This window comes from Trachymyrmex cornetzi, unplaced genomic scaffold, assembly GCF_001594075.2.
Source record: "Trachymyrmex cornetzi isolate Tcor2-1 unplaced genomic scaffold, Tcor1.1 scaffold21, whole genome shotgun sequence".
Taxonomy (NCBI): domain Eukaryota; kingdom Metazoa; phylum Arthropoda; class Insecta; order Hymenoptera; family Formicidae; genus Trachymyrmex; species Trachymyrmex cornetzi.
Genome location: NW_017296741.1, coordinates 270,623 through 287,115, shown reverse-complemented (window position 1 = coordinate 287,115; position 16,493 = coordinate 270,623). Strand labels below are relative to the sequence as shown.

Sequence of the window (16,493 nt, the reverse complement as noted above, 5' to 3'; positions counted from 1 at the left end):
GCATAACGTATAGTGAATCAACTAATCAGAATCTTTCCTTTCCTCCCATTCCATGGAAAAGAATTTCGATTGGCTTATTCCCTTATGCACTATGCATTATGCGTTATGCAAGAGTCTGTGCTGCGGCCGTTAGCATTTATTATGTCTGAGATAAATTGTTACTTATATTCTTGAGCTGGTATATAAATTATCCTAATAGGTGTATGTACCTGTATGTCGTCTTTATTCACGGATTCCTCTTCGAAGCGAAATAAAAGATCCTCGCACTTTCGTTTCTCATCTTCCAGCTGCATCGCCAACGTACTCTTCTCGCTGATGAGTTTGGTGACAGTGAGCTCCGCTTCGCTGACCGTCTGCAGCATCTGTTCGCGATACTGAATATTGTCATAAAAATGTTGAAGAAAAAAAAAGATGGAAGATGGGAACAGAGGAACTTTAAAACTAGGACAAAAACTTCAGAACGTAAAGACATTGGGTTTGATTTATCACATCTGATAAGATATTTCCATTGACGTTGCATAATCCCTGCAAACAGGGATAAAAGCGCAAAAAATTAAGCATAACTCTTAACTTTAAACGTTTGTCTCTTTTTAAAAATACATCCATCGGCACGATTCGATTTTGACAAATATCGTTTTGTAAATATCTACCTTATCATATTCTTGCTTGATCGAAAGCGCCGATTGTTCCGCTTGGTCAGCTTGATTCGCCGCCTTGGTGACTCTTTCGCGTTCCAGGTCCCGCTCTTTTCGCAGGAACTCGATCTCCTGCTGCTTCTCTTTCAAAACCTCCTAAAAGTATGATCCGAATTCTAATTCAACATCGCGATGACGCGGGAAATTTTAGGAAAAAGAATTTTAGGAAAGAGGAATTATACCGCAATATTAGCGCGCAATAAAGTAAAATAGCAATCAAATTCATATTTAATAATATTATTATGATTGCAGTAAAATAGCCTATACACATTACATCCACGGCAGAGTTATCGCAAAAAGAAAACGCACAACTAAAACAATTTTTCTATTTCTTATATTTTTGTAAAAGCTGTCGAGCAGGTTGGAACAAAGCGAGATGCTTTTATGTCTGCGTCATACAAATTATTACAAACTGGGAAAGCCAACTTGCGATATCAAGCAATTAATTCTTACATATCGATATATCTTTATAAAAATTTTTATAGAAGCCGGGATAGGATAGAATGGAGATAAATAATTGCAACAATTTTCTTGTTACGTCGTATAAGTTTTTACAAAACGAGCGAATAGGCAATACTACGCACTCACTGGCTCTCTACTCGAATTGAATATTAAATTCCAATAAAAATAAGACGAATGTCACCGATTAAAAATCCTCCGATTGACCGTTTATTCGCATTGCATTCCGCATTATATAACAGCTTTGCCAAGATCATGTAATCATCAAGTTTATAATTCGACGCGTGATAGACACAGATATGCAACGTTCTGAATCGAATGCAATTAGCAATATAAATCAATGATCGGTACTTTAGATCGCATTATCCGAGCGGCAGTGTTTGATTAATCGGCTCGATGATGCTGGTCGTCGTTTCTCTGCCAACGCAGATATCGATCTGTGTTCAATTATGCCGTAGGAAATCCTTAAAGATGAATTAATCGAGCAACTGAGATAATCTCGAGGAAGAATCGAACGTAATAACGGCGATTTGTTAATTATTTGCATATGTAAATAAAGCGACGTAGGAGAGATACTCACCTAGAAGCCAGAGGACATTACGAGGAAGGGACATTACGTAGGATTTTATTAACATTATATACAGAGATCACTATGTATTATAAGTATCAACGATGCGACGAGCGATAACAATAAATTAACGGCAAATAATAAATAAATAAAATCGCAGTCGGCAATCATTAATAATCGAGTCTTGCTAATCAACTAAACACCTCGCTAATTATCTTAATTAATATACATTCACATCATAACGCGCTTGTTAATCTATGTCTACACATCCATTTCTACAGGGTGTACGAACTATTTGGGAACAATCGATGGGAGAATAGCGAGATGACTTATCGACGATCGCTTCTAATTGACGAGAACAATTAATTAATCAGGAGTAATCAGAGTTACGATCTCACCTGCAATGAACTTCGTGCAGGTGTTGACGTGCGCATGCCAGGCCTCTGGAATATTGGGATGTAACGGAAACACAAGAGAAAAAAAAAAGATAAATCGTGCAATCTTGCAACTTTAAATAATAATCAATGCACCAGTCACAAAATTACGCGCGCTAACAATAAGTTACAAGTTTCGATTAAAGAGTCAGTGTTAAAGAGAAAAAAATAGGTTGCCTAAAAAGCGACAGGCAATCACTACAATTTATGGCGGGATTAACCCTTAAGTAACTCCGCAGAAGGATTCATTGCGATAAGAGACTGAATCCATCATAATTCACAAGGGAAATATTTAGACATGTTGAATTAAATAAAGGAATTAGTTAAATCTTCAGTTTTTAAAAACAAAAATTTAGAATTCAATAGTTTAAGAGTTTAAAGAGTTCCAAAAACGAGATTAAAATTATAAAACAGGATAGTCTATATAAAATTCACTTTATATATGCAATTCGAACTTCCTATAATCACGATAAATAAAATTACTTTCACATCGAGTGCTTCTCACAATTAAAATAAAATAAAACACTTCTCATAATTTTTGCGCACATTGTAATTTTTCGTAAACGTAATCATTTGCAGTTCCTTTAATGCGATAAAAAACCTTCATCGCGCCGAATCCTTCATATAAAAATAATCATTTACCATTGATTTACAGTAAAGAATCACAGTCGTAGTCGAGCTTCTCGCTCGTACCTCAAAGAAGAAGACTTAAGGGTCAATTGCCCAGCACCAATGAGAACGACAAGAATAATACGTTCTAAACTAATAAATAGGGAGCCAACAATGTTAGCGACGAACTGCGAGATATAGCTGCACATCCTGTCATCCCCTCATTCCGGCATGGTGAACCTTACCCTCGCCGTAGTTCCGCTCGTAGTGCTCATTCTCGCGCTGGCGACGCTCGAGGCGAGGCTGGAAGCGAGCGATTCGCGGGAGCCGCTCTTCTTCTGGAGGCTGGTATTGAGGGCGGCACCGCTCGGCTTGTGCACCACGCATAGAGAAGGCCTCTTGTTGTATGGCGACCTGCTGACCTTGTGCACGGGCGCAAACAGGCCGTACTTGGACGAGCACTCGAAGTATCTGGATCAACGGGTGGGTTAGTTCCGCGGGATCTTAGGAATGTGAGTCTCAAGTGTAAGGGGAGATCATGCCTCGCAAATTTTCGCGAATGCTGTGATGTCATTCATCAAGCATTAGTCGTGAGAACGTTAACAAATTAAAGAAGAAGAGAAGTTTCTTTCTTTCTGAAGTTCCCGATGTCATTGGGCGTCATCAGAAATAAAAATTGTCCTCTTTCTTATAGAAAAATAAAAAATTAAAAATTTCTATAGCAGTATTTTAAGAACCTAATGTCAGACGATGTAAATTAATGACTGACATTTTTAGGCCCGTTTTTATAATACATGATTATCTAAAAGTTAAAGGTATAAAGAAATTTATCAATAAAATTCATGAATTTCTTGGTAACCTCAATCCTAACCATACATTATAAAAATGGACCTTAATCGTACATTTCAAGGACCTCCTGGATTTTACATAATTCCGGGTAGAGGATTAAATTCATTAATAATGCTTAATAAAACGCAGTATAAACTCTGAGAAATAAGAAAAGGGATTTTTTAACAAGTCATACTTAAATGTAATACGCTCTTAATGTAAACAACATTTTGATTTTCTGGGAGTGGTTGAGACCTTCAGGATTACTTTAAATAATCGGAAATCTGAGGCGAGTTTGATATTCTTTTTTTTTTCTTGTGTCAAGGTGCTACTGAAGTTCAATGGAAAGGATGCACACCTTTTGTCATTGACGGAACCGTCATTCTTGCCGATCGGCTCGTCCAGTTCCACGCCGCACCATTCACCCGCAGCGAATTCCGTGAGGCCATGATATCTGAGTATGCCGGTTTTGCTGCCTTGGCTCGACGACACTATCACCCGGTCACCTATCCTCAGCTCGCCCTTTTGCGTTGTGGACGACAGACTTGTCGTCGATGTATCTGCATTCACAGTTTTCAGCGATGCACGATCATTATTATATATCATTCACACCGGTTAAGAAACCACGAGTGAGGCTGGGTCTATTAAAATTACACAATATCTGTTTTCTATTCGACGATAAAGCTAGATCGTTCCTAAGTTTTTAAATATATGAGGGTCAAATTATACCTTTTTTCTCCTTTGCTAAGTTCTATTAATGCTAAATCTACATTTATATTTTTATAAATACATATTCCTCCCTATATTCATATTTTTTATTACATTTTCCTTTTCTGTTTTTTATATATCTATCGTTCTTTCAATTAAATGACTTTCCACAAGATAAAATATTTCCTTTTATTGTATATATTAATATTATATAAAAAAAAATTAGTTACTTCTTTATTTTATAAGATGACGAGAATAAACCATTTCCTACGAATCAATTTGTTTATTCAATTGATAAATTTATTCTCGAGATTAGGTATGTAACTCCTTTACTGTCTCTAAAAATATTAAACTGCTCCGTCACTTTTATAAATACGAACATCTGCAGATAATGTTTGTTCAATGTATTTTCTACTTTTCTATTGCTAAGCGCATTATTTGCGAAATTAAATTATTATTACACGAAAATTAAGTAAAAAAAATCTTAAATTACGTCACATGTCACTACATACTAACGAGACTAAATTATTTCCGTGCTACATGCTGACCGAATAACTAAATTACATCAAGTCGTTACTTGATCGTGCTTACTTTCCACAGTAAAGAGCGTTTAAGCACTATCGCAATTAAAATAATGCAAAGTAATTAAAAAAGTAATTTGTGCTCTTTAAGCCTCTAGGTACAACATAGCATCAACTACGATTAACTCTTTCGCTTCACTTCTTCTGTCGTTTAATTTCAATGATAATTTCGTTATATGGTGTGTTAGTTCTATGTAATAGATATAACTAATATACCTAATTTTTTAAATAAAATATTTCTTATCTTAATTATCATCCGAATAGAAATTCTCAGCAAAAGTTTTTAAATGTTAAATGATAGCACTGAATTATATAAAAAAATCCAATGATATAATCTGCTTAAAAAAATATCTTGTTTTAAAAAAAGATTCAATATCTATAGAATAAAATTATTTCATTCGATATTTTGGATCGATAAATACTCTTTTCTTACAGCGAGGGAGGCGAAAGGGTTAAGGGGCCAAGAAACTAAGTAAAATTTGTAGACGGTGTTTGGCGTGCGTTCGAATGTGCAGCGCTAATTGGAAGTCTACGGGCGTGGTGAGTATCTCTTGTAGCGATCCTTACTCAATGACGACGACATGGATTTGCTGATAAAGCCACCCCTAGAGCTGTCGAGTGGCGTTGTTGGCGTCACGATCAAGCTCGTATGGTGATCGCTCAACGGCAACCTGGTGAGTCTGGTGAGTCTCGAAAAGATCCCTCTCTTCGGTTCGCACTGAAAGTACCGACTTCCTGCCACTGAACCGTCGTTCTTTCCTGAAGTTTAAGGTTTGGGAACTTAAAGTTCATCTATCTTCATTCTGTCTCTGAATTCCGTCGATTTATCTCTTTTGTCATTGTTGGTCAAAAAACTTTTTTTCATTCGCGATTAATGGAACTTTGTATATAATAAGACTTCAGTTAGGTAGTGTGAGCTGAACAATTTTGATTGGTTAGGAAAATGATTTACAAATACGATGTTTTAAATTTGAGAATTGGCTCGCGTTCTTCAAAATTGATTCTTGGATTTTTATAATTCATACGATTGGTTAGAATCGTTACGATGTTCCTCACCGATGGGCTCGTCCAGGACGACTCCTGCCCAATCTCCGGGGGCAAATTTGGTCTCGCCGATATAAGCGATTGTGCCTGGCTTCGTGCCGCCAACCCATACTCGGTCACCAATCTTAAAGCTGTCTGTGTCTTCGGTTAGAACAACGCTGGTATCTACGCGGGATTAAAGAGGATTCTCTTTGAAATATCGACTATTAACAACGCTAAATTACGATTTCAAATTTCCGGAGAAAAATTAAAGATAAACAAATCACAGGACGCAGGTATAATAAAATTAACGATTCGATACTGGCCTATAAATATAAAATGTTCGACAACTTGTAATCTTGATTTTCACTAAACTCTAAAAAATTTCTAAAATGGATTTTTCACTTAGCTGAAATTATTGAACTATCTATATCCAATCATCTATAACCATCAAATAATTAGCGATTAAAAAGGAGATTTACTTTAAAAGAATTTTTGTTTTGGTTTTGGTTATCGATTAATAGTCAATATTTTAACAATGTTAAACAAAAAATAAATAACTGCTGTAAATAGCCTCCTTTAAAATATTTAAATTATTTGCTAAATTATAAGCAATTTATTCTAACTTGGTTGAAGATTCAAAAAATATTCAATTAATTATGGAACATCCTTAATGTTACATCAAGATATGTAGTACATTAATTATAATTCATATTATTGCAAATTATATTATGCATGCACATATAAAATGTGTAACGTACTATATGTAAGTATTACACTACCCATAATAATAATATAAATATAATATAACACAAAGCAAAACCATTAATACAAATATAAGAGGATATAACACATATTATTACAGACCAATAATATTTACAAACTTACACAGCTATACTCACGAAAATTCACACATATCCCTTATCGTGAAAACTATCTAATTTCGTATTTCACTAAAGTCTAAATTTGGAAGACACATATGTTTACATACATTTAAATACGATTCAAAAAATATAAAATATTCAAAATCTCGAACAAATATACGAATATCAACTAACAGATGGTATTAATTTCAAGTTTTATTAGCTCTGCAAAATAAATTTCCATTGATCATAAAAGATCATTCGCTGTTTTCTGTCAAAACAGCTTAACGAATTGCGATCTTCGAGTAGGCTTCAAGAAAAACTTCATTAAATACGGCTTACCTGACCCTCTTCGCAAGCTAGCCTCGTTTATTTGACGGCCGTGCGATTCCCAGAGAGGCTCCATCTGATCTGCCGTTGTCATGCAAAATAACGCAAATCATAGCAAAACGAAAAACAAAAGGGGAAAATGGAGCGTACCTCGGTGCAAAAAACATTTCACTTTGCCATAGTCGAGAGTGCATCATTTAATTCAAATTTTGTCCAATCAGTTTAATTGGCAATTATCGCTTTAATAATAATTTATGTATTACGAATCGGTATGATTCAATACAGTTATAACAGCAAAATGATATTAGTCTACGTGCAAGCTAATAAATTTCAACGATATCTGGATATTAAATTCGGAAATTAATAATAATTAATTAAAAATTAATATAAATACAACACAGACGTATATAATTAATTTTAATATAATACAATTAATATCTCTGATCACTTTAATTTAATAATTCTTTATCATTTTACATATTTTTCTTTTATTTTACGTAATTTTTTTTTTTTCAAGGCTTATTTGTGTTGTATGTGTTGTCTCTGTGAGCTGATAATAAATCTGGGAACACGTGATGACGCTAGTGCGAAGTTGCAAAGTTAATTAATAATGCGCTAAGTTAATTATTAATTATTATGAAGCGACGTTAAAGAGAAACGACGAGAGGTGATTCGGCGCGAATCAGATCAGGGCTTGGTCCTATAATTGTCGTTGTAATAATCGGTATCGGAAGTTGATCACAATCGGGTCAAGACAGAGACTTATGTAAACGAATCATTAATGGCGAGTCAGGGAGTGTCCAAATGACGCCGATAAGATCTGGCGATTTCTAGTGCAATATACGCAGTCATGCGAGATATTTTTTAATAGAACGATCGTTTAATCGTAACATGTTATTTTAATAAATTAGAAAGAAAAGAAACGCCTACTTATCTCAATAGTCATAATAAGTTTATTTCGCTTCTATGTTTCAGCTGTCCCTATATTTCACGAATAATTCGTATTTTGAATATTTATGATTTTCATTTTGTATTTTATATATTTGTAATTTTCATAAATTCACGAATTCCATCTCTAACTTCCGCGATGTCGTAGTTTCTGATTTCACAGATTCCTTGTATAAGAGCCTTGCGACAACATCACAAAGCTCATCATTCACCTCGCCGATGTCCCTGCGGCGTGAAAAAAACTCCGCAAAAGGAGTCGCTGGTATGTCCGGGTATCGTGGCGATTCGCGATTTAATTAATTGCTTATGGAAAAGCGCGCGTGGGCGCGTGCCTTGTCGTAGTAGGTCGGTCGCGTGGGTCGGAGCCTCTGTTCGACGAGATGAAATCGCGATTACGCGGCCGCAACCGCCGCCACCGCGACCGAGAGAGGCATTATGTATCCCGACGATTTTATCGCCATACAATCTGCATTTAATGCGCCTTTTTACGCGCACATTGCGTCGCTCTCAATGACGCGCGAACGGCCGTCCGCCGCGATCGGCTGATCGACGGTGCCCTGATCTCGAAATGTCTGAATTAATAAAGGTACAGCCAAACGGGAATGTTTTGGTCTTTATTTTGATCTCAATCTCATTAAAATGTTATTAAAATTTTTTAACAAAATTGACATTAAAATAATTTAAACAATATTATATCTTATAGGATCGTATATGTGAGAAACAACCTATAAAAATCAAGGCCTTAAACGGTCTAGCTGGATCTTAAGTGCTTGTATGATTCTGTATGAATTTATATATGTATGTCCGAGCACGAACGTGGGCATAGCAGACCAGAGTTGGGCAAAACTGTAATTCAATTAACAATTAAAAATTACAATGTAATTCTTAATACAATTAGTAATTATATTTCGTAATTATTAATTGCTGAATTAATGAATTTATTTAATTGTTTTCAGCAATTAATAATTATGAAATATAATTACTAATTGTATTAAGAATTACGTTGCAATTTGTAATTGTTAATTGAATTATAGTTTTGCCCAACACTGTGGCAGACAGTGTACTGATCTATGCCAGAGGTCCCGAATTCTATCCCAGTAGGAACCAAAATATTTTAATATATACGATCGTGTTTCCTCTCGAAAAAGACCGGCAACCTCCCAAGAGTATTCTTACCAACAGAAACACTTCTCGAAAAATCCGCCGTTCGAAATCGGTATTAAAATTGTAGGTCCCATATGCTCGTGGCAATTGAATAATCAGTGTGCACACCACAAATATATGAAAGAGGTGAGTTATATAAAAATTATATCTGACGTTAATATGATTCAAATTGTATGCCTACCTGTATCCCCACATCACACAATTTCAATAAAATATATTACATATTCTTTGTTATAAAAATCAGAGATTAAATTAATTATGTAATATAATTTTATTGTTGAAATTATGTTAAGTGGGAAGGCATACAATTTGATTCATATTAACGTTAGATATAATTTTTATATAACTTCTGCCAATATGCTTTATTGCAGTACGCTGTCAGACACATAATTTGAAAATGTTGTCAGAGAGTACATGGTTTTGTACATCCTCGCGTCTACATATTTCATACAACTGCATATGTTTATCGTAAGGAATCAACTTTAATAATTTTTATTTTTATTTTATTTTATGATGGATGTTATGAGTTATAATCTCACTGAGGATGACTAAATTAAAGATTGAAATGTATGATTGATTTTATATTTGACAAACATATATTGTTTCTGTAAAAATCACCCAACGTTTGGCTCTAAATAGCTTATTTTTTAGAATATTTGAATCCAAAATTGTAAATAAAAATTGATAAAAAAAATTATAAGTTGAAATGTTTATAGTCTTTCAATACATATCCAATAAAATCTAAATAAGAACATCCAGTGTAGATGTTTATAAGCATTTATATTGATACGATTTGTTGCACTCTCTTTAGAGCCTAATATTATATTTTTTATATTCATATTATTTCTTTAAATTATAATGAATGAATCATAATGTTAAAAAAAAGATAATAAAAACGAAAGAATGCGAACTTTAATTAAATTTCAAAAAGAAACTGCATCCTAAATTTCCAAAAAAACGTATTTCTGTTATTAAAGTTCGTCTCGAAATATAGATGCGCTGCACTGGAAAGAATCTGGCATTAATTGGAATTTTGGTTGAATGTATTATAATTCTAAATGAGATAACCAAAAATCTGATTAATATGATCAGAATCTTCTGGTTCGTTCATTTTTAACCTGCAGAAATTTTTTTCAGTGTGCGCATAATAATCTATACGAAACCTTGCAGTATACGATTATTAGAGCCATACGCAACGTGCGCACGATGATATCTGATGACAGAATACACTGTACTTTTTGATTCGAGCGTGTTGATCATGATTAATTAATATACATCGACGTGATCTGACGCGTAATCGTGGCGCCATGATTCGTCCGCGAATTATAAATCTCACATGATTAATCGTTTTTACATTAATTCTGATACATATCTTGCATTATTCTTTTATATCATAAAACATCAATAATTAATTATGTAATTCTATTTAATAAATAGAATTGTTTTAAAAGTAATAGACTTTTAAAAAATCTCCCGCAAAATTATTCATTCGCAATTAGATTTCTACATCAAGCTGATGTCACTTTTAATATTTGCTTGAAATTCTTGCAATATTCTTTTATAACATAAAAGAAAAAGCTTAAACATCGTAGTCGCATTACATATATCTAAAAATCTTTTAATTTTACAAAATTATCTTTCAGAATTCCCTCATTCAATTTTCGAATAGTATAAAAATAAAATATGTTTGATCTCCTATAAATACCATAAAAATTCTTGCAATATTCTTTTATAACATAAAAGAAAAAGCTTAAACATCGTAGTCGCATTATATATATCTAAAAACCTTTTAATTTTACAAAATTATCTTTCAGAATTTCCCAATTCAATTTTCGAATAGTATAAAAATAAAATATGTTTGATCTTCTAGTTGAACTTTTAACGAACCCGCCGGGTATATTACCGAATTACCGTAACTCATCGATTATCTCACGTTTATGTTTTGCAGAGTTAAAACATAACAGGGTGTCAAGTACCCCGATCATTCAATATGACACGGCTATAAGAATGGCTGTATACAGGCTGTCACTGGATATACGGGCACTTTGATCTCTCATGCGTAACAATACGTAAACAAGGTTAATAGCTAGTAGAGAGAGGTGTCGTTATAGCTGTTACATATAATTCATCCCGCATTATAACGAGACTATGACGTGGCAAACGTGATTAAGCAGTAAATGTTATCTCGATGACAACATTTAGTGATATTTTTATCTGCCCAACTGTGCAAAACATTGTGCAAGTAAACACAATCTAATTGAACAAAAAATACATATATACATAATTGTATATTCTACACATTCACGGGTGAAACGAGCGCGTTGTACATTACTTACATGCTACCATTCTCATAGATACCATACACGTGCCCACGTTTTTCATATTTACCGAAGGTAAATAATACTAATAGGACTTTCGTCAGACCGCGGAATTCGACTGGATGGCCTTAAAACCGGCTTCAATAGCGTACAAATAAACAGTAAAGCAGCCCGAAACGAACGTGTCCCCGTACGCGTGCTCATAAACCGTTTATCTCTCCATATTTAGCCGATGGTGTCACAGTTACCACAGAACACCATACCGACGATGATTACGTCAGTACGAGGCGCCGCTACTACAGAAATCCTTTACTTTTCCGTTGCCTTCGCGGTTATAATTGAGTCCTTGTTCGACAAGAAAAATCATCAGCTAATCGGACGCGAGAGCGATTGGGAAATCGGTAACGCTACCACAAATCGTATAATTGATAAAATATTCAATAATTACGATACTCAATAACGCTTTGAACTGTAATCAATTACAATAAAAGGGACCCTTTTGTTTCGATGTTGCTTTTTGTTAATATTGCACAGAAGACTGGCTATAATTATGTCTAAAATTTATATTATTCCTACAAATTATTCTAAAAATATATTCACAGCTGACAATCCATTTAAATTACTCAAACCAGTTTTTTTTTCTACAAGAGACTCGATTAGGTCATTCATGTCCTACGCATTTCTTTTCTTTGAAATATTAGGAACACCTGGTTAAATAATAGTCTCTATTCTTTCCATTTTTTTTGTAATACGCAGCTTTACAAATACTTTCTAAAGATGTTAAAGCATATGCAAGAATCATGTTAATATTTTTTATAATTTTGTAAAAGTGATGAAAATTAATTCGCGTGATATGAACGATCCATTATGTGCAGTAAAGGACAGAAAATCGTATGTAGTTAATTTTTATATCTAAGATCACCTTAAGTACAATCTTAAAATGTTATAAACCGATCACAGAATCGTATTGACTCTTTAAAATATTACTTAAGACGGTTTTGAAATAAGAACCGACTATGAGAAACCGGTCTGTAAGAGGTAATTTATATTCTTCATTAATTTACTAATTTTAGATAATTAAAAATATATGTAATTTTAATTTTTTGACATTTAAAACGTCTCTCTTTATTTAAAATTTTAGTAGTTATTGACAATTCGGCTGCATATTTTTTCAACGAAATCTCGCGATAACGTGAAACGAAATGCGGAGGCCTTGAGTCTTCTGATCGAATTGCGAAACTCGAGACGATCAAACGATCTCGTACAAGAATTAAAATGGAAGAGAAAAGAGAAGAATAAAAAATCGGAGAAAAGAGAAGGATTCGCGGAGAGGAAAGATGAAACGCCCGGGATGAAATCGCGGGCGCGAGATCAACACCGACTTGCATAATCGCAATGCGTCAGCCGACGACGTGCGATTGTGCAGCGAAGGCAATTCAATGGCGTTGCATCAATAAGGTAAGATACGTGCCCTGGATGCGACCAGAGGCGATCGCGAAAACGCACCTCGCCCGTTATGCATCGTCGAGAGGCGCGCCGAGAATCTGCGCGGCAGAAAAATAAAGCGACACAAAATCTGTTTCCCGCAGTGCCTTATATTCGCTTGCATTATGTGAGAACAAAGTTACTATACCAAATAAAAATAAAAAAAAAAGAGATCTGAGAAAAGAAAGAAAGAGAGAGAACAGAAAAGTAATAACGAGGAAAAATTCTTGAACTCTTGAGGAAGAGAAAATTAAGGAGAAAATAAGAATTCAGATTTTAGATTAAAGAAAATAAGGAAAAATTGTAAACTGATGTTAAAACGTAATTACAAGTATAGATTTATAATGCGAGGAAAAATCGGTTGATTGATCGTGTGATCGAAGAAGAGATTATTGCATAAAAGTTAGTATAAGGATGATAAAGCGATGATATATTATAGCGACGATATATTTTCTGAAAAAATCTAATTTAATTATTATTATTACTACCAAGCATTTATGTATGTCATATGTAGAGAATATTTAATTTCATTTGACGTATGGCAGCAATATATGTATAATATTAACCCTGCTGGTCTGTTTGAATTTAATATTATATTATTTGTGTCAATATCACGAAAAAGTTCTAAAAAATAAAATATAAAAAATTTTCATAAAAAAAAAATCTTAAATTAACAGACGAAGTCATAAAATATTAGAAAAAAATTTTTAATCAAATATTAGCCAGAAAATAAATTACATTTTGGAATCAAATAGATCAATTGAATTAAACATACACACACATATACAATTAATTAAAATATTTAAAAACGCTGAATGCTTGTAACGTTAAGATATTATTTCCGAGAGATTTGCATTAATTTCCAAATTATCTGCCAATTATCCTTTGCGGCGAATATTCTTAGTCGTTTCAGTCACTTTCATTTTTTTAAAAAACCGATTTATCGTTTAAAAGTATATCCTGCAAAAACGGTTCAATTAATCGCGACAAGTCAAGTTGATCAGCTTTCATGTAGAACAGCAACATTTATAAATTGCAATAATCGAGCTGAGTGATATAATTAATGTGTGAGGTTGAATAAAATGTTACAAAATTTAAAATAATTACTATTAGATCAAACCAAGTGACTGATCACTAAGCCGTTCACTTCATAGTGTTTTCTCGATGATCAGTTAAAACTCACCGCAATTTCGGCACAAAGCAAAGAGAAATGTTTCCGTTTCTATTCTTCTTTTAAGGAAACAGAAAAGAATGCACTACTCGCGATAGGCTCTCGCGACTCACCATTAATTCTCAAGAATTTCTTGTGAAAAATATTTACCAATTACTTTTTTTCTTTTTCTCTCTCTCACAAAGGATGCGTCGTCGCGAACGGCCAAAGAACGACTCGTGCGAGCAACTTGCGGACTCGCATTCACGCTCGTTCACGACCGACTTGTGGGCGTGCACGATGTTCCCGGTGTGCCGGGACAAATTAACGAGACACTCGCGGTACATGTTCGAGTTGTAACAACGTTCGCGATAATGTAGTACTCTCGTCAAAACATACTCCATATAAACACTTTTATAGCATAAGTAAATTAGCATTACGAAAATATTGACAATACAAATAAAGGTTTGTTTATAGTTTCATATATCATTTAAATTGTCCATTAATTTCCATTACACTGAGAAAAATGTTCTGGTTGTATCAGCAAGAAATACAAACAAGACAAATTTTAATCATATGAATAAGAATTCTGGTTATCATAATTGACTTTCTGGTTATCTCAACTAGAATGTTTGATAGATTTAATTACATTTGATTTGTATCTTTCTGGTTAAATCTACGAGAATTCCTATTAATACAACAAATGCATAATTCAAAATGTATGAGGCAAACGGCAATAAATCTTTCCTTTGTGTATTTATGATAAAATAATCACGAAAAGATATTTTTGGTAAGATTCTTCCTATTTGTTGGTGTTTTATGAATTAAAATCGGAATTAAAAGGAATATAAAAAGGAGGATATTGAGTTGAAGCTGTTTTTCGGCCAAAATAAAAAGTTTCGAAATATACGAATTACATAATAAATGGCTACTCCGTTTAAGTAATTCTTTATTATAATATATAATCTGTACATCTTGGAACTTTTTTATTTTGATCGAAGAATAGCAAAAACTTAATATTCTCCTTTTTGAGATACTCTGTTATTATCTTATACAGGTAAGAAACAAAGTGTTATAAAGAACAGGTATATACATTTATTAATACATGATCTATTTTTCTACTTAACACGAGATATTATTAGATACTTCCTTTTAGGTCTCTCTATCAATGTCAGATATCTATATATATCATATCCATTTAGTATATTATAAAAATGGATAATAGATACGACATATGATCATAGTAACATAAAAATATATTATACATGCAATAAAAAAGAACGGTACACAATTTTGTTAAAAACTCACTGGTCGTTGGTCTCATTGGAGAAGGCGGAATCGCTGGTCTAGGAGGCATGGTGGAGCAAGGCCGTCCTATTTTTGACGGTGGTCTTAGTCCTGATGGTTTTGGCTCCGTCATGCTCTATATATTCACTATGTTACACTGCACTGCAACAAAAATATTATGCATTGTTAGTAAAAAATGATTAATGACATATAAAAAATCCTGAAAAATACCAAATAAGAAATTAATTTGATAAAAATAGAGATATAAACGAAAAAAGAGATGACATCAAGAATGTATAGAATGTAAATAAATTAAATTTTTTTTACTAGTACTTTATTCGGCATATTCTTACAACTGACTACATTTTGGAGCAAAAAATGCTACTATAGTAATCTTCAAGTTAGAATGAAATCAAACTTGGATAAACTTGGATTGACAAGAAGGAAAAATTGAAGCATTGATTATGGCTACTTTCCTTTTAGGAAACAAAATGTTCTATTTTTTTATCCACTGGAATGGAAAAGGATAGAACAACGTTTATGTCGACTGTATCTCCTCTAAAAGATAAATAGCCTAAATAAAATGCCTGAGTTTTGCGAAGTAAACCAATTCAAAAATTTATGATTTTTCAAACTGAGACCATGTCATCGCCAATTTCTCACGTTCCCTTGCGCAAAATTGCAAAAGTTGCGCGAGCGATCGCGAGTACTCACGAATACATGCTAGTATTTGCGAATATACGCGAGTACCAATACTGTCAGATCGACGAGTGACAACAACGCGTACGTTCTTCAGTAGGAGTGAAAGGAACTCCAGTTTGACGAGCGAGAGTTAACCTCAAAAGCGCGCGCGACGAGTTCGCATCCGTGCACAGAACGCAAAATATGAAAATCGCAGTCTCACCTGAGCGAAATGCTGTTCGGGCTGATCCGCGAGGTCGACAGCTAACGCATTTTATGTACGACAATCGCAGGAACCGCAATATACAAGAGCAACGTGAAAATCACCCTACCACACTTCCGGAAAAAAGAATGACAACTAC

At 33.8% G+C, this 16,493-nt stretch overlaps 1 protein-coding gene across 10 annotated transcripts in view; it reads right to left on the bottom strand.

Moving 5' to 3' along the window:
- Positions 1-16,478, bottom strand: part of CLIP-190 (Cytoplasmic linker protein 190) — a 23,732-nt gene extending 7,254 nt beyond the window's left edge. For 2 of the 10 annotated variants that reach the window (XM_018505614.1, XM_018505616.1), the window contains exons 1-10: positions 16,355-16,478; positions 15,472-15,612; positions 7,111-7,179; positions 5,939-6,091; positions 5,450-5,641; positions 3,952-4,153; positions 3,011-3,236; positions 2,121-2,165; positions 651-791; positions 210-374 (exon numbers count right to left, since the gene is read on the bottom strand). In XM_018505614.1, coding sequence (XP_018361116.1) covers positions 210-374; positions 651-791; positions 2,121-2,165; positions 3,011-3,236; positions 3,952-4,153; positions 5,450-5,641; positions 5,939-6,091; positions 7,111-7,179; positions 15,472-15,583 — 1,305 coding nt within the window. In that variant the 5' untranslated portion in view covers positions 15,584-15,612; positions 16,355-16,478. Of the gene's footprint in view, positions 1-209; positions 375-650; positions 792-2,120; positions 2,166-2,938; positions 3,237-3,951; positions 4,154-5,449; positions 5,642-5,938; positions 6,092-7,110; positions 7,345-14,196; positions 14,277-14,334; positions 14,506-15,471; positions 15,613-16,354 lie in introns of those variants that run through there. The other 8 variants (XM_018505617.1, XM_018505618.1, XM_018505615.1 and 5 more) reach the window with 7 other exon arrangements.
- Positions 16,479-16,493: the final 15 nt, after the last annotated feature.